The sequence below is a fragment of the Scophthalmus maximus genome, chromosome 5 (genome assembly GCF_022379125.1).
Source record: "Scophthalmus maximus strain ysfricsl-2021 chromosome 5, ASM2237912v1, whole genome shotgun sequence".
In the NCBI taxonomy this organism is placed as follows: Eukaryota; Metazoa; Chordata; class Actinopteri; order Pleuronectiformes; family Scophthalmidae; genus Scophthalmus; species Scophthalmus maximus.
In genome coordinates this window covers 2120378-2138180 of record NC_061519.1, presented here as the reverse complement: position 1 = coordinate 2138180, position 17803 = coordinate 2120378, and the positions used below count along the sequence as shown (strand labels likewise).

Genomic DNA, 17803 nt, shown 5'->3' with positions numbered 1-17803 from the left:
TTTTACTCATGAAACAAAACCCACTCAGATTTTATATTGACATTGGGAGTTAGATGAGGAGTCTGATACCACTGATAAGTCTGATAACTATAATTCGGATAACTTTGGTATCTATCGTCTATCATCTATTTCTTGAAAAGAAAGTGAATAGTTCAGGATCAGAGGAAACTCACACACACCCAGCAGCTGACTATTGTAATGGATGCACCAGGACATACATGCATCCCCTTTTTCTGGGGTTGAAAAATACCCTTTTGGCTTCATTAAATCTACAAAAGCCCAACATATGCATTGCATTAACATATATCTACATAAACAAATGCACAATGTTAGTGAAGGATTTGTTATCAGCTGTTATTTCTGTACTCAATAGTCGGGCCACTATGGAATGATTCATGGCCCTGAAAAAAACCCACACAAACAGAATCCCAATTGGGGAACATGTGTGGTATGACTTTTCCGACCTGGAATATTGCTGTCATCGGATCAGCCTTTAATGTTTGTGAGCTGAAATAGGAACAGGCTTTTTATTCCCCAAGAGGTTTCACCCCGACTGTTTCTCCTCCACACGCACAGAGCAGCTCCCACCGGAAACCCCTGTATCTTATTCCAGTTATCTCCAGAGACATGTTTAAAAACGCAATAATGAGATGGAGATCACTTGATTATTTTTGATTATTTTGTTTTGCTTCCCTCCCTCAGTGGGGTTAGATGATGTGACAGGAAAGTCACCACAGGCCAGTGAAAAAACACATTCAGTCATAGATAATACTTCTGAAAAAGTCTTAAAAGAGCTCCTGACCATTCACAAAGACATTTCTGCATTTTTTAAGCCTAGTAATAGTTAAAAAAACCAACAACTCCTCAGGCGATTTTTTTTTATGCACGCTGCGTTTTGTCTGACTAACATGTGACTTCTGGGAACATCACACGGATGTATACAGCCCCACTGTCAAACGCTATCTCTCAGGTGCAATGCTTTAACGTCCAGGTGGCAGCTTGGGTAAACCTAAGTGTGTGTTTCTCGCCCCGCAGTACATGAGTAACGTGGACTCCTGGTGTAAGGCATGTGGCGAGGTGGATTTGCCCTCCGAGCTGCAAGATCTCGAAGACGCCATTCACCATCACCAGGGCCTGTACGAACACATCACTGCTGCCTACTCTGAGGTAACATCACTCTTCGTGTTAATGGAGATAGAAAATGTGTCCACAGTGTTGGTGAAGAATACACTTTAAAAACAAAGTTTACTTCACAGTCTCTAAAAAATACACCTGTATATAGCAATCATGTCCAAATAAAAGTTTTCTCTGTCAAATTCTGCACAGTACAAATCTGTATTAAATTGAATTTCAAATGAATTACTACTTCTTCACTGACAGTTATAACTATTATTTAATTTTTAATTTTTCTATTTGAGTTACCAGATATTTGTCCATTCAGTTTGCTTATATTTGCAGGTCAGGTCAAATACCTATTTACACCCTTTACTCATCTGCATTTGCGCAGTGGCCGCGAGTGAATAATGCAATTGTCTTTTTTAACCTCAGGTGAGCCAAGATGGCAAAGCCCTGTTGGACAAACTGCAGCGACCTTTGACCCCAGGCAGTGCTGATTCACTGACGGCATCGGCGAACTACTCGAAAGCGGTGCACCACGTCCTGGACATCATCCACGAGGTCCTGCACCACCAGAGACAGCTGGAAAACATCTGGCAGCACCGCAAAGTCCGGCTGCACCAACGTCTGCAGCTCTGCGTCTTTCAGCAGGACGTCCAGCAGGTACACACACAAACACACACGTACTGTATATATGTTTTTTTTACATGCATGCATGCGTTTGTTTAAACACGCGGTAAATCAAAGACCAAACTGTTTTTTTCAGTATAATATGAGACAGTTAGACAGTAATTTGAAAATAGCAGGGTAGCTCCCTGGTTAGAAGGATTGTACTCGTAATAGAGGGTTTGATCCCAGCAGCAGCCGTGTTTCCGATCAAAATGTCCTTGAGCAAGTTGCTGGAACCCTGCGTCTTCACTCATCATGTCTTCTGTGGAAAGGAACATTGGATAAAAGCCCGAAATATAAATGTTCTCTGTAGAAAAAAAAGACCAGCAGGAAGAGCATACCATAATGAAATGGTTCAATATGAGAATCTGACAGATGCATAATATCCCCCAAAAAATCCTGGGCATTGCTGAGAATGTTGGCATGGCAACTGTTGCTATGGCAATTGAACTGGGTCATATGTCCATGCAGATGTCTTTTAACGCTGTGAAGGACACAGAGCAGGGAGAGGAGTGTGCGAAGAAAAGGCTCGTCGCTACGCCTCTTATAATACCAATCATTAGTTCACTCGCTCCTCTTCTCTTCTCGTACACACTCGTCTGATCAGCATCAGCCCTCGTGACTGAAAATGCCACATTAGAGCGCCCCCCTGTGGTTGCCTGTTTTCAAGGGTCTGTCTAACTTGGTGGGCGTGTGGTCTCACTCACTGCACAGGTGCTGGACTGGATAGAAAACCACGGCGAGGCCTTCCTCAGCAAACACACAGGGGTGGGAAAGTCCCTGCACCGAGCTCGAGCGCTACAGAAACGACACGAGGACTTTGAGGAAGTGGCACAGGTACCTGACTTCCATTTCTCCTTCCATCTCTCTTTGTCAGGGTCAAGCATAATAGCAGTGTTCCTTCATACTAAAATAGCAGGTTGTTACGTGTTTTTTCTTTAATCACAACAAGAAAACCACAGTCAAATCTACAGTAATGTACTTTTTTCAATTCTGTTAATGGGTGAGTTGTGTTTAATGCCAGAAGAATTTCAAAGCAAGACTAAAATGATTGAAAGAGGCAATGATACATTTCCTTATAATTAAGTTGTATTAATTAACAGTAAAAAACACCCTGCAGCAGTAGCTCACGGTTGAATGTAAATTGTACAAAAATGTACAGTTTCGCCATGTTTCTCCTAAACTTGCCTTACGAGTTGGCTCACCTCATGACTTTTTGAAAAAAAACAATAAACAATCAGCTAAATTAATTTCAGTGTTTTAGTTACTTAAGATTAATATAAGATTTTTTATACAAAACGTATGAGTGTATGAAATGTATAATGTACAACAGCATATAAAATAGTTCAAATTAGCTCCACCTCAACCAACTACAACAGTAAATTGCTATTTACACATTAACAAATTGATAGCACTAATCCAATAATGTCATATACAATGTTATAACACCCAGAGGCGATTAGTGATTTCTATGTATGGCTTTTACTTTGATATTCCATCTTATTGTCACCATTTGTTTCTTTAGCATCTATCTCTTCCTCTTTTTTTCACCTTCACTTTCTGTCTCTGTTCCCTGTCAGCTCTTATTTTTTCTATCACTGGCTCCATCACTGATAATTCTTCTGTTTATCCTGTTTTTCATTTTCTCCCTCCCTCTTCTGCTCTTGTCTCTCTCAGCTCATTTTCATAAATATATTTTGCCTGCGTTACATTGTCTCCCCCGGCTAATCCACCTCTCTCTCGCTGTCCCCGTCCCCGGTGCAGAACACATACACCAATGCCGACAAGCTGCTGGAGGCGGCCGAGCAGCTGGCCCAGACGGGAGAGTGCGACCCAGAGGAGATCTACCAGGCCGCCCACCAGCTCGAAGACAGAATCCAAGACTTTGTTCGCCGCGTGGAGCAGCGCAAAGTCCTGCTGGACATGTCTGTCGCCTTCCACACACACGTCAAAGAGGTAGGCAGGCAGGGTGACATAACGCTGAAGTGGTTGGTGGGCTGTGTGTTTGTGTGGATGAGAGATTTCACAGTGCTGTTTGAGCAGCAGGGAAATAATTATCACATACAATGTGTACATTTCCATTTAGTCACACAGACACGTCTTTTAAATGAGGACAGTTTGTGATTCAATCCAGGATTAGATTTAGATCGAGGTCAGTGTGAAAGCTTGTATTGGGACCATTCATTTTATTTTTATTTTTGCAGCTTCTGTTCTAAAATTTGGTGTTCACAGTGTGAATTAGCAAAGAGAACGCTGAGTGGTGTGACTTCCATGCAAGTCCATCTAACGACATGTGCTACATTTGTTTGATATAAGAAAACAAAGAAATAAAATACATATTACAGTTAGCAGTAATGTTTGTAGCACAGTCTACGAGCACTCAATTGAATGTTGCCAATTAAAACCATGTCATACTAATAACTGTCCTCCTGTAGCTCTGGACGTGGCTGGAGGAGCTCCAGAAGGAGCTGCTGGACGACGTCTACGCCGAGTCCGTGGAGGCCGTACAAGATCTGATCAAACGTTTCGGCCAACAGCAGCAGACCACGCTGCAGGTCACCGTCAACGTCATCAAGGAGGGAGAGGACCTCATCCAGCAGCTCAGGTAGAGATTAGCAACGCACTCCAATGATAGCTTTGAAATGTTGGCAAATTGAGGGAAATTTATCAAGAAAAGACTATTTTTATTCTAAACTTAAAATGAAGCACTGAAGGTAACTCCTCGGCTGTTTGCTGTCTGTTTTACTGTGGACTCTTTATTTTTCTTCACAGTCTGTACTCAAACTCAAAACTTAAACTTGTTCCAAATCAAAACCTACAAATCGGAAGATATAGAAAACTAAACTAAACTAGTGACCCCACTCGGTCACTGTGAAATCAATAAACTGTCTTATAATTTTCTCCAAACCGTATCACTTAAACTAATACTTTAGAGAGAAGCCAGCAGCTGTGAAAGGAAACGAGATTAGTGAACCAACACTACCCCTGTGGGTAATTTTTTTTTTTAAATTACATTTTTAGGTCTACGTCCATTATCCACTTCCTTTCTTAATATTGATATTGAACAGAGCTTTTGCAGCGTAATTTAGACATGAACAGATTTGGAACTGAATTGTGCGTACATGTGCAAACAGTGGGGAAAAAAGCTAAATCATTTTGAAAAAAAATAAAGTAATGAGATGCATGAAAACCAAAGAAAGGAGGATGGGAGGAGGTGTTGGAGAGGTGGATGCAGTTGACCCTCATTCTCCAACTCTATTTTTATACGGACGATGTTCCAGTCCCTCTTCATCCACCCCCTTTCTCTTTCTCTCTCTCTCTCCCTCTCTCCCTACCTTTCTCTGTTCCCTCTCTCTCTCCATCCTTCTCTCCCAGGTGTATTGGCTCCACAGTGAATTCTTACATAAGTCTGCTGTTATAGGCGCGTGTCTAATTGTATGGCAGTCTCCCTGGGAGGCAACTGTAACTCTGCACATCTTTCTGGTGTGTGTGTGTGCTTGCGTGCGTGTGTGGGAGTTCATCTGCCACACCGATTATTCAACCTGAAGCCACTCAGAATCCGTCTGACCTCCTTTCTTTGATCACTTGTATTTTGCCTCTCGTAAAATCACTAACGTGTGTGTGTGTGTGTGTTTGTTTGTGCACGAGTGTGTGTGTGTTTGTCTGATGAATCAGAAGCAGACGACCTGTTTCCCTTTCCCTCTCATTGTTAACCTTTGGGCCTCTGAGTAAGATCAATGTGGGCCTTTTCAATTAAATGTAAATATCAGCTCCAATATGATCAATATGATGGCTTTTCCTTTTTTTTAATTCAACAAATTAACTGATCAATGAATCATGTTGTCTTTTGGAAACTTGGTATGAAATAATTCTTTGTTTATTCTTTCAAAAGCGTAATCATCGTTCATATTATATGTATGTTAATCAGGGCTTAGAAAATGCTTTACATAAAATCAGCGGAAATATCAAACTGCATCAAATAAGAATAAATGGACAATAAAATGAGGAATAAGCAACACCATTGAATATCTGGATTAATGTTGATCACAGCTGGATAATGAAATACGTTGAATAACAGTAAAATGTGTCTGCAACAGGGTGAACGCAGACAAGAGATAGTTTTGACTAAAGAGTGGATGAAAATTCAACGTTAATAATGTGATGAAAGGATGTGGGTCTAACTGGTGGTTTGCATTTATTTTTGAGATTGCACCAAATTGCCTTGGTTTTGAGAGAAAGTGATGGTTGAAATAAAAACCATCCTGCAGAAAGATTTGTCCTTTAACCCATGTGACAGAATTATTTTTTTTATTTTAATTACATGCTCAGATTTCTGGTTGCAATGTACCATGAGATGATCACTATTCAGTGATTAAACAAAGTATGAGCAATGGAGAAAAAGATTAAATATATTTAAGAATATTTAATATATTACTGCTAGGCGTGAATACATTTTTTAAAAACATGGTCCCGTGTAACAATGTAATTTAATTTACATGATGAATATTAAAAACACCTAATATTGTTTGGGACTTGAGTCAAGAACCAAAAAAAGTATTAAAAAGGAAAAATATAGAGATATAAAGCAATAAACCAGGTTTGAATCATAACATAACAATCCAGTCTACAACATATAGTTGTGAAATTTGAGATAAAAGGTGATATTTATTTAGTTTTCTTTAATGTTAATGCTAAACTACCGCTCTTCTCTAATCTGCCGGTTTCCTGTTTCACAGCTAAATAAACCACTGCAGGTATATAGCTGTTTTTTGTTTTTTTTAAGTGCACTGCTCTGCCTCTCACGGCCTAGCGCTTAATCGTGTGATTTTGTTCCAGGGACTCGGCGATCTCCAGCAACAAGACACCCCACAACAGCTCCATCAACCACATCGAGAGCGTCCTGCAGCAGCTGGATGAGGCCCAGGCCCAGATGGAGGAACTCTTCCAGGAAAGGAAGATCAAACTGGAGCTCTTCCTGCAGCTCCGCATCTTCGAGAGGGACGCCATTGACGTGAGAACTTCTCAAAGAAATTTGAGATTCAGCAATTTATTTAAATAATAAATAAATCTAATAATCTTTTGATTTGATATGATATTGCATTTTCTCCGTGTCTTTTAGTGATCACTTCAGTCAGTCAGGGACTATAGGCATTATTTTAAAAGAAAAAATATCCTGTTTACTCAGAGCACTTTAAGTAAATATTCAAGGTGCGTATCTTTTTGTCCTCTCCTGTAGATCATCTCAGACCTGGAGTCATGGAACGAGGAGCTGACTGGTCAAATGAACGATTTTGACACGGAGGACCTGACGCTGGCCGAGCAAAGGCTGCAGCACCACGCCGACAAGGCTCTGACCATGAACAACCTCACCTTCGATGTCATCCACCAGGGACAGGAGCTGCTGCAGTACGTCAACGAAGTCCAGTCCTCCGGTGAGTAGTGGCCGTCAGTCACTCACTGAGCCAAAACAATTCAGTTCAGTGAATTCAGTTGTGTGAGCTCATCTGTTCTATCTCGAGTGCTGTGTGAAGGGAAGAGATGTTTGACTGCCATCTGCTCGCCACATCAGACCACCAGTCATCATCTGCCGAGGGTTTTAACGGGACACGGCTCATGTTCACTGCTGCTGCACAGATTTTTGTGTTGGCTGCATTAGTTTAATATTGATACTGTGTAGGTGTTGGGGGTCAGATTCGGTCAGTGTTTGTGATGAGAGGCTCCCACTCACGGACCATAATAACTCACCTGTGATCTCATGCTAATGGCTGCTCTCTGAAACCTCGCAAGGAGCGGTTACATCATGTCACATGTACTGGAGCGTGCTGTTTATGTTTTTCACAGAGGAGAGTGGATTTCAAGTTAATTTCTAAGAAGTTGCGAGTGCAGAACTCCAACTATTATAGTTGGAGGTCTGCTCTATGGATCCATCCAGAACTAACATGACCGCATGTCCTCCCGCCAGGTGTGGAGCTGCTCTGTGACCGGGACGTTGACATGGCCACCAGAGTTCAGGACTTGCTGGAGTTCCTTCATGAGAAGCAGCAGGAGCTGGATTTGGCGGCGGAGCAGCACCGCAGGCACCTGGAGCAGTGTGTCCAGCTCCGGCACCTGCAGGCCGAGGTCAAACAGGTAGGACAACAAAGCACCTTCTGCAGGCAGAGCGTCTGCATGCAACTACAGTCTACCAGGATATCTGCAATATGTTAAAAATTAAATGTTTGGTTGGTGTCCTGATTAAAGTTTTCCACTTTTTTTTCCCAGGTTCTGGGTTGGATCCGTAACGGCGAGTCAATGCTGAACGCTGGATTAATAACAGCCAGCTCCCTGCAGGAGGCCGAACAACTGCAGAGAGAACATGAACAGTTTCAACACGCCATCGAGGTGACATGTCGTGAAGTTAGATTTGATTTTGTTAATGGCTCATTAATTTTTTAAGTAACGCTGACCTCTTTTCACCATCCCTTTCCTTTTTCTCTGCAGAAAACCCACCAGAGTGCCCTGCAGGTTCAGCAGAAGGCCGAGGCCCTGCTCCAGGCCAACCACTACGACATGGACCTGATCAGAGACTGTGCAGAGAGCGTGGCCTCCCACTGGCAGCAGCTCATGCTGAAGATGGAGGACCGACTTAAGCTGGTCAACGCCTCTGTGGCCTTCTACAAGACATCCGAGCAGGTAGGAGACCGCTCAGGTTGTTTCTATGTTGCATAAATTCCACAAAAAAAGCACAACTCAAGACTGTTTCTTCACTCAGGTGTGCAGTGTGTTGGAGAGCTTAGAGCAGGAGTATAAGAGAGAGGAGGACTGGTGCGGAGGAGCCGACAAACTGGGACCCAACTGTGAAACGGACCACGTAATGCCGATGATCAGTAAACACCTCGAGCAGAAGGAGGCCTTCCTCAAGGTAACACATCCAAAAGAATATTAGGAGGAAACTGAAGCAAGGTCCCGAGTCACACGTTTGATATCAGTGCGTGTTTATCTTCCCGTCAGGCGTGCACGCTGGCCAGAAGAAATGCAGATGTCTTCCTCAAGTACATGCACAGGAACAGTGTCAACATGCCCGGGATGCTGAGCCACGTCAAGGCCCCAGAGCAGCAGGTTAAAAGTGAGTGTCAGAAAACACATCTGAACACTGTGTTCTGGCCGAGTTAAAGAGTTACAGATGAATAAAAGAACCTGAAGTAATGAATGATTAATGAATAGTTCAAAAAAGTTAGCTTTAGAAATGGATTTGTAATTGAAATAAGTAGCTAAATGGTTAAATGTTTCTACACAATGTGTATAGAAGAAATAGATGCGGTTGAAACATGCATCTCCTGCCACCTGTAACACAAATGCAGTTGACCAAATGTCGTGATCACTGACAGTGCAGTTTTGTGAACTGTATCCATTTAAACATCAGATATACTATATTAACATCTTCAATGAGCACATTTGGAACATGATGGGTGATATTGAAGATGGGGTATTTACATGTATTTGATAGTGGATGTGGGGGCACATCTGACAGGATAGGAGCCACAACTCACCCTTCGTAAGTACTGTGTTACTGAAATGAGTGATGTTGGGGCATGAGAATGACAGTTAAGAGAGTTCAAGCAAGGTACTTAATTCATAAATCTAAATTTATCACAGAAGATTAACTATAAAGAAATGGGTCAACACTTGTAATAAGGTAGCAACATACAAGAATAACACATTAATCAACTTCAAGTCTTCAAAAATGGCGAGTGACTCTGTTACAGTAAATAAAGACTTTTCTCTCAAAAACAACAACTCCTGAACAAACCATGGTTCTTGTCAGCTGATGCCAGTCTGTTGAACTTACCGGATGCTAAATGTCTACTGTGTTTTCTGTGTCTCTGTTTTGTTCAGACATCCTCAATGAGCTGCTGCAGAGAGAGAATCGTGTTCTCCACTTCTGGACCATGAGGAAACGGCGGCTGGACCAATGTCAGCAGTATGTGGTGTTTGAACGCAGCGCCAAACAGGTGAAAGACACTCGTGAACAACGCAGTTCACTAAAGGTTCAAACAGATCTATTTTATTGACAGGATAGCACCGTCTGTCATGTAATTGACAGTGTCTGTATGCTCTGAATGTGTGTGTGTGCGTGTTTAGGCTCTGGAGTGGATTCACGACACTGGGGAGTTTTACCTGTCCACACACACGTCCACTGGCTCCAGTATCCACCACACACAGGAACTGCTGAAAGAGCATGAGGACTTCCACATCACAGCCAAGGTAAGGCTTAAACACACGCACACAAACGGCATCATGTTGACGTGTGTACGTGTTTACAATGCTTTTAATGTTTTATGTAAAGCCCATTGAATTGCTTTGTTGTTGAAATGGGCTGTACAAATAATCTTTCCTTGCCGTACATGCATCTAACACTCTCTCTGTTCCCTTTCTTCAGCAAACCAAGGAACGCGTGAAGCTGCTGATCCAGCTGGCTGACGGCTTCTGTGAGAAAGGCCACAGTCACGCCGGAGAGATTAAGAAATGGGTTACGGCTGTGGACAAACGTTACAGAGACTTCTCCCTGCGTATGGACAAGTACCGCTGCAGCCTGGAGAAGGCCCTGGGCATCTCCTCGGACTCCAACAAAGCAGTAAGCTCACCGGCGCATCGCACCGCCCGGTTCACTGTCTCACTTTCTTTTTAAATTCCTTAATCTCTAACTCAATATCTGTCTGTGGCAGAGCAAGGATCTCCAGTTGGACATCATCCCAGCCACAGCTCCGGGGTCAGAGGTCAAGCTGAGGGATGCCGCTCATGAGCTCAACGAGGAGAAACGCAAGTCGGCCCGCAGGAAAGAGTATGTTCCCACATTTTGTTGAAAAACCAGAAGAATTGTTCAGAACTGCTTTACAGAACATAGAATTTCTGTCTGAGAATTATTCAGCAGATAAAAAATAGTCTAGGTTGAATCTAATAAAACATTTTTTGCACAAGTTGCACTTCTGAGCAGCACAGACCTAGGCCTCCAAACTAAACAAATAGTTGCAAGCCAACATTTTTACAGCATTTTTTCCTCCCGTTGGAAATAAGTTTTATTGCCCCAAAGCAGGAGAAATGAAACGACTGGCTGTCTGCCCAAAACATGTAGCCAGCAGTAGAGTGGTTCCTAAAATGCTCTGGGGCTCATTCATCGCAGTCGTCGGTGTCCTTGTCAACAGCAGCGTCAGCACTGAACTCCTTCTTTCTCAATAGTCGTAAGTGGCTCTGAACAAGAGACCGAGTGCGTTCAGTGTAAACGTCCATACATAATGGATTGACGTGATTTAAACTTCCGCCTCTGCTGCGTCAGCGCCAGAACTGCAGACGCGACAGTCGAGCTCTGCCACAGGACGAGCCGATCCACACGCGGGGCACGGGAGAAACGGAGGCTGTCATTTTATATAAGAGGCACAAATCACAAGCATGATTTCATCCATTCGTGGCTGGTTTATGACCATGTTTTATGGCCCGTAACTATTTCATTATTCATTAGAGTAAATGGAGGCGGGAGACAGGCTGGAGGGGAGCTACTGACATAGTGATTTATCACCGGGTGGATGAGGACAGTATGACAATTGGTAATTGTGTGTGTGTGTGTGTGTGTGTGTCTAGGTTCATCATGGCAGAGCTGATTCAGACAGAAAAAGCCTACGTACGAGACCTGCGGGAGTGCATGGACGTGAGTTCACCTTCACAACCCACCACTGTTAAACGGTTTCATGCCAGAGTTGTGAAACAACTTTTCTCACAAATGTTTAGCTTCATTTTTAAATATTTTTTTTTTTTAAGTTTTTTAATTCTGATCTTCTTGTCTCTATGTAGACCTACCTGTGGGAGATGACCAGTGGAGTTGAGGAGATTCCTCCAGGAATCATCAACAAGGAGCACATCATCTTTGGAAACATGCAGGACCTCTATGAATTCCACCACAAGTAAGAAACACAGTTTTGGAGCTTTTCAGACAGCCTGCAAGCTAGAAAGTTTCATATTTTTAGCAGCTTGTGATACCACATTATAGTATCCTTAGGTTTTTACAGACTTAGTTTTGTTTTTCATGTTGGAAAACTTTTAATTTACGAAAGCTTAAGTGCTTTTGCCATTTGGCTCATTACATTCTCTCGTTCCTTGCATCAGCATCTTTCTTAAAGAGCTGGAGAAATATGAGCAACTACCAGAGGATGTCGGCCATTGCTTCGTTACGTGGGTATGTATCATTATGACCTGCCACTCAGTAAGAGGCCCTGTATCTTGTACCATGTCAGTGGACGTCTACATATATGAATCCTTTAATGGAATCAAGCCGAGTGAATGTTTGTATGTTCATCAGACATGTCTACTCATCTGTCGCATCATTGTCACGCACTTCTCTCTTCCTCTAGGCCGATAAGTTCCAGATGTATGTGAACTACTGTAAGAACAAACCCGACTCCACGCAGCTCATCCTGGAGCATGCTGGGAACTATTTTGACGTGAGTGTATCGTCTGCGGTGATGAAAATGAAACCAGACGGTCGTTGTCGGTTGCGCTCGATCACGTTGCTTCTCTGTGTGGCTGTTAACAGGAAATTCAACAGAGGCACCGACTGGCCAACTCCATCTCCTCCTACCTGATCAAGCCCGTGCAGAGAATCACCAAGTATCAACTCCTGCTGAAGGTAACCCAACATACCAGATCCCACTGCTGTAGTGGCTGTCTCCATGGTAACTGTAGTCATAGATTCTGTGTGCACGTGTGTGTTTAGGAGCTGTTGACTTGCTGTGAAGAAGGTAAAGGAGAGATAAAAGACGGCCTGGAGGTGATGCTCAGTGTTCCTAAGAAAGCCAACGATGCCATGCACCTCTCTATGCTGGACGGTGATTATCACACACTCATTATTTATGTTGTTGTGACCTTTTATACCTTTTAAAACTCACACTCAGACGCCAACATGTTTTTCTGATCAATATTATTTTCACACTCATATCCCCTCCAGGTTTCGATGAAAACATTGAGTCCCAGGGCGAGCTCATTCTCCAGGAGTCCTTCCAGGTCTGGGATCCAAAGACCCTCATCCGTAAGGGTCGAGAGCGTCACCTCTTCCTTTTCGAGATGTCGCTCATCTTCAGTAAGGAGGTCAAGGACTCGAATGGCAGGAGCAAATACATCTATAAGAGCAAACTCTTTGTAAGTGGATATTTGTAAAATATATATAATGAAGTTTGTCTTTTCTATACATTTTTAGATCAATTGAAAGTGTATTTGTGTGTTCTTGTAATTGAACCAACACTTGATATGGAGCGAGTGTATCTCAGATAGCTGTTGTACCCCAGTGTAGCTTTTCGAGGACTATCAACATTTGCCCGGCATTTTCTCATATTCTTCTTCTCCCTCCCCAGACGTCAGAGTTGGGGGTGACCGAGCATGTTGAAGGAGACCCGTGTAAATTTGCTCTATGGATGGGACGCACCCCGACTTCTGACAACAAGATCGTGCTCAAGGTAAAACGTTATTCCTCTCTTCGATTCCTCCTCAAACACCATTCAAGGTTTGACCGATATGGGTTTATCAAAGAAAGAAAACACTGAAAGTCTTGAAACCCAAGATGATAACAACAAATTCTAATATTTTTAGATTGCATCTTGAGAGAACCAATGTGTAGTCCACATCCGCGTGTCAGTTGCCCCCCACAAATCAATATCTGATGTCGGCGACATGTGCTCCAAAATCTTTATATCAGTCGAACCCAGTTTTTTCCTCTCCCTTCTGCTGATACTCTAACTTTTCACTTGTACTCTCTGATGTCTTGTTTAATTGCATGAGCAGCTTGGAGGAGGCCAAGAAGTTTTCATAAACAACTCCTCTGTCTCCTTGATATCCTCCTCCTTTCTCTCTGTCTCCTGGTTGTCTCCTCTCTGTCAGCCACTCTCCTCTCGTTTGATTCTGCTTTGTTCCATCTGCTAACAAACATGGGCACATCTGTATATCTGGGCTGTGTTTTCTGTGGATGTTTGTGTTTCTAATTCTCTCTTTGGGCCAACATGCTCCCGCCAACGCTGCTGACACTGATTCATCCGCTGAATGCCCACAATCGCCCATCCTTGGCTCTACGCCACTTTTATCAAAGTGACGGGGAGCCATCTTTCTCTGCCACAAAACTAAGCTTTTTCAATGATGTGAATGCCATTGTAATATGAAAAGGCAACTCTTGTTGTTTGCTTCTCTGGGTGAATGTTTCAAATGGCTCCTGTATTTCCTGTTGAATACTGCCACAGATGGATTCAAATTTGGGTCAGCCATTGCAACAGCATGAAGCCAAAATCCTCACACATTTAATTCTGAGCGTAACAACTCCATGATACATGTTGACAACCAAACTAACCACTCAGAAGCAGTCATGTGGTATGCACATTGTAAATTAAATGTCTCATTACTAACTACACATATTCTCACTGACACACAGACACACACACACCATCCATTACAATCTGCCACACATTGAATTGGCCCTCAGTGCACTTTTCAAGACAAATGATCAGTGTTGTGCGTTTCTATCCATGTCAAACCGTTTTGTCAGCATAAGAAATGTCATGTGTGTCTTCTGAGACCAAACCAGTGAAATTCTCTTATTTCATATTTTAAATTCAAAGCTAAGTCAGGGATCCAAACATGGAGCCATGGTGAGTACAAACTATCCCACAACACAGCCCTCAGCCACATCGCACAAGTCTGAAAGAAAAACTCTTGGCACTTCTTATCCTCATTAACAGTATCTGAGAAAACAAACGCAGCATCACAGCGGAAGATTGTAAAATATTCTAGGGCAGTGATTCCCAACCACTTGTACCTGAAGAGTGCAGTTGCCGATAAGTACTAAGATTATGATGTATCACAACAAATCTGAAAAAAAAATACAGAAATAAACATAACATTGAAACCGTAATAACATACATTTCATTACAAAAATATATCCAACATATTAGTTAGCTAAAAGTGAGGTTCATTTGTAAGCGGTTCAAAAGGCAAAAGTGATGGATAACTGGTTGAAATAGTTAATGTAAAAGATAAACAGAAAATAATTTAGTCAATGTTAGTTTGCTAATGGATCAATGGTTGAAATCAACAGCTAAAAGTAATTGATGCAGGCAGTCTAACATTTAATGGCGGAAATAGTTGGTGCTAGTTAGTTAACGGTCTGGGGAGATGTCCAGCTTCTTCGGCTCCAAGTGGTCAGTCGTCACACCAATGCAAACTTTACCAAATTGACCGGAATACTGTAAAACATCATTGTGACAAAATCCACTTTTATGTAATGAAGGAAGAGATGTATGAAGAGATCCTTGAGTTCTCTTCATACATCTGAGACGGCTGTGGGAACCAGTGGTTCCCACAGCCGTCAAATAAAATTAATCTGTAAAGTGACTTCAGTTGATAAGAGATGACAAGAGGTACATTCAGACTTGTGTGACACACACACACACACACACACACACACACACACACACACACACACACACACACACACACACACACACACACACACACACACACACACACACACACACACACACACACACACACACACACACACACACAGAGTGAAACAAGAATTCCAACAGAATTGAATTTCCTGACAACTCTTACCTTTTGACTTCTCAACCTCCCTCCGTCCTGTGCAGGCATCAAGCATTGAGAACAAGCAGGACTGGATCAAGCACATCCGGGAGGTGATCCAGGAGCGCACCATTCACCTGAGAGGGGCCCTCAAGGAGCCCATCCATATTCCAAAAGCAACCACAGCCAAGCACCACAAAGGGCGAAGGTAAGCGTGTGTCAGCAGCTGCAGTGTCAGTGTCAAGGAACGGAGACAAAAAGAATTGGATCAAATGTGTGTGTGTTTGTTAGGGATGGAGAGGACCTGGACAGTCAGGGTGAAGGCAGCAGCCAACCAGACACTATCTCCCTGGCCTCACGTACTTCTCAGAACACGCTGGACAGCGACAAGGTGAGAATGCACAAACAGGTGATTAGAAAGGACGTCCCGACTCCGGACTGCACACTTTCTGCAGAACACTGTGCACTGAGCGTCACATTCCTTTCCCCCTCAGCTCTCCGGTGGCTGCGAGCTGACTGTGGTCATACACGACTTCATGGCCAGCAACAGCAACGAGCTGACCGTGCGGCGCGGACAGACGGTGGAGGTTCTGGAGCGTTGTCACGACAAGCCGGACTGGTGCCTGGTCAGGACAACAGACCGCTCGCCGTCCCAGGAGGGCCTGGTGCCCTGCTCCATGCTCTGCATTGCCCACTCCAGGTCCTCCATGGAGATGGAGGGCATCTTCAACCACAAAGGTCAGAGTGTGTGCGCTGTGAACCGCTTGACACGTGTGAGGACACGTGTGAGGACACGTGAGGATGGTCTGAAAAAAAAATGCTTTGATACTTTGTGGATGTCTGCATCATATGAAAATTATTAATTTTAATGATAGCGTGGCTTTCTGTATCGCAGACACTCTGTCAGTGTGCAGCAATGACTCCATCATGCCAGGATCGTCCGCCACGCTCCAGCCCGGCCATGGCATCGGCTCCCACACGTCACCAGGGCCAAAACGACCAGGTATGGTATCTGTGCCATGAACAAACAACCACAGCTTAATCAACTCCAACATGGCAAATATTTACTTCAGCTTGGGTTATATTCTATAATTTAAGTAATATAACATTTTGTAGCAGCTAAAAATGTCAAAAACAATCTTTTGGAAGGTATGTTTAGGTAGGTTTACCTTCGACTGTTATAGTACAGTGCCGCAGCAAACTGAGTTTCACGTGTTTGGCTCATCGCCTAGGTAACACCCTGCGGAAGTGGCTCACCAGCCCTGTGCGGCGGCTGAGCAGCGGCAAGGCCGACGGCCATGTGAAGAAGCTGGCTCACAAGCACAAGAAGAGCCGCGAGGTTAGGAAGAGCGGGGAGATGACGATGGGCTCGCAGAAAGACTCGGACGACAGCGCGGCCACGCCTCAGGATGAGACGGTGGAGGAGGTGGGTGGACTCACCTCTGTGCAGTTGGCAGCGTCTGCGGAGCTCTGTGTACTGATCTCTACCTTACAATCCACTTCCACTGTCGCAGAGGGTTCGGAACGAGGGCCTGTCGAGTGGCACGCTGTCCAAGTCCAGTTCTTCGGGCATGCAGAGCTGCGGTGAGGAGGAGGGCGAGGAAGGCGCCGACTCGGTGCCACTGCCTCCACCTATGGCCATACAGCAGCACAGCCTGCTGCAGCCAGATGCACAGGACGACAAGGTGAACAGAGGCAGGAGGTTACTGCTGGAACACGAGAAGGGTCAGGGAAAGGGGGTGAGGGGATGGGGTCGGACAGAGAGGATGACAGGAGAGGGGAGGAGTTATGACTTGGCAACGGGAAACAAACCATTTTCTCTTCAATTTATTTATCACGTTTTCTGATGCCAAGAACTTGTGTGTTCTTCAAACTTTAGATAAAGAAAAGCTGCATTACATATGGGTGACAACAGTTTCTGATCTTAGTTTTAGATAAACTTTCACTGACTTTTCCTGTTTGGCCTCATACAGAATTTCCACTTAACAAGTTTAGTTGCTTTCCCTTGATTGTTTTTTATAAAGAAGTGAACAAGCAGCTTTTATGTCTAACAATCAAGTATTCAAGTCAAAACCATGTCCTGAAACTTTATGTTTGGTCCCAATAATAACGACTGAAGTAGTTAATTTCCATTAGACCTTACATCACGTATGAGCAGCTTAACAATTGCTCTTTGCAACTGTTCTTTTCCCTTTATTTGAAACACTGTCACGATCCTCTGAAGGATCAGTCCAGCACTTCTGCTTGTTCTCTCTCTTCTCAGTACTGTTATAATTTTGACTTGAAGTTTAACTTTTGACTCATTTCAGTCTTATTTAAGTGACTCCTGGGTTTCTGTTATGCATAACATTTTTATCTTGGCATGTTGCATCATATTCTCCCCTCCCCCCTGAAGCAGAAAGCTTTGAAACGTCTTCAAACCCCC

General features: G+C 43.5%; 1 protein-coding gene and 1 long non-coding RNA gene across 7 annotated transcripts in view; one reads left to right on the top strand and one right to left on the bottom strand.

Moving 5' to 3' along the window:
• The window catches only part of LOC118311105 (triple functional domain protein-like), a 78938-nt gene that overhangs the window by 46103 nt on the left and 15032 nt on the right, over window positions 1-17803 (top strand). For 3 of the 6 annotated variants that reach the window (XM_047331999.1, XM_047331998.1, XM_047332000.1), the window contains exons 11-41: window positions 1036-1167; window positions 1549-1779; window positions 2500-2622; window positions 3550-3741; window positions 4221-4390; window positions 6622-6796; window positions 7022-7217; window positions 7748-7914; window positions 8047-8166; window positions 8266-8457; window positions 8537-8686; window positions 8776-8890; window positions 9661-9776; window positions 9907-10029; window positions 10205-10399; window positions 10491-10606; window positions 11401-11467; window positions 11611-11720; window positions 11923-11992; window positions 12168-12257; window positions 12350-12442; window positions 12530-12641; window positions 12761-12951; window positions 13164-13265; window positions 14415-14444; window positions 15444-15586; window positions 15670-15769; window positions 15873-16116; window positions 16274-16381; window positions 16611-16804; window positions 16893-17063. In XM_047331999.1, the coding sequence (XP_047187955.1) occupies window positions 1036-1167; window positions 1549-1779; window positions 2500-2622; window positions 3550-3741; window positions 4221-4390; window positions 6622-6796; window positions 7022-7217; window positions 7748-7914; window positions 8047-8166; window positions 8266-8457; window positions 8537-8686; window positions 8776-8890; window positions 9661-9776; window positions 9907-10029; window positions 10205-10399; window positions 10491-10606; window positions 11401-11467; window positions 11611-11720; window positions 11923-11992; window positions 12168-12257; window positions 12350-12442; window positions 12530-12641; window positions 12761-12951; window positions 13164-13265; window positions 14415-14444; window positions 15444-15586; window positions 15670-15769; window positions 15873-16116; window positions 16274-16381; window positions 16611-16804; window positions 16893-17063 (4338 nt within the window). The remainder of the gene's footprint in view (window positions 1-1035; window positions 1168-1548; window positions 1780-2499; window positions 2623-3549; window positions 3742-4220; window positions 4391-6621; window positions 6797-7021; window positions 7218-7747; window positions 7915-8046; window positions 8167-8265; window positions 8458-8536; window positions 8687-8775; window positions 8891-9660; window positions 9777-9906; window positions 10030-10204; window positions 10400-10490; window positions 10607-11400; window positions 11468-11610; window positions 11721-11922; window positions 11993-12167; window positions 12258-12349; window positions 12443-12529; window positions 12642-12760; window positions 12952-13163; window positions 13266-14414; window positions 14445-15443; window positions 15587-15669; window positions 15770-15872; window positions 16117-16273; window positions 16382-16610; window positions 16805-16892; window positions 17064-17803) is intronic. The other 3 variants (XR_007030751.1, XM_035634669.2, XM_047332001.1) reach the window with 1 other exon arrangement.
• LOC118311109 lies at window positions 13994-17254 on the bottom strand. The gene is made up of 3 exons (XR_004793905.2): window positions 16548-17254; window positions 15409-16390; window positions 13994-15038 (listed from the first exon to the last, which is right to left on the bottom strand). It is a non-coding gene; the product is annotated as an uncharacterized LOC118311109 (long non-coding RNA).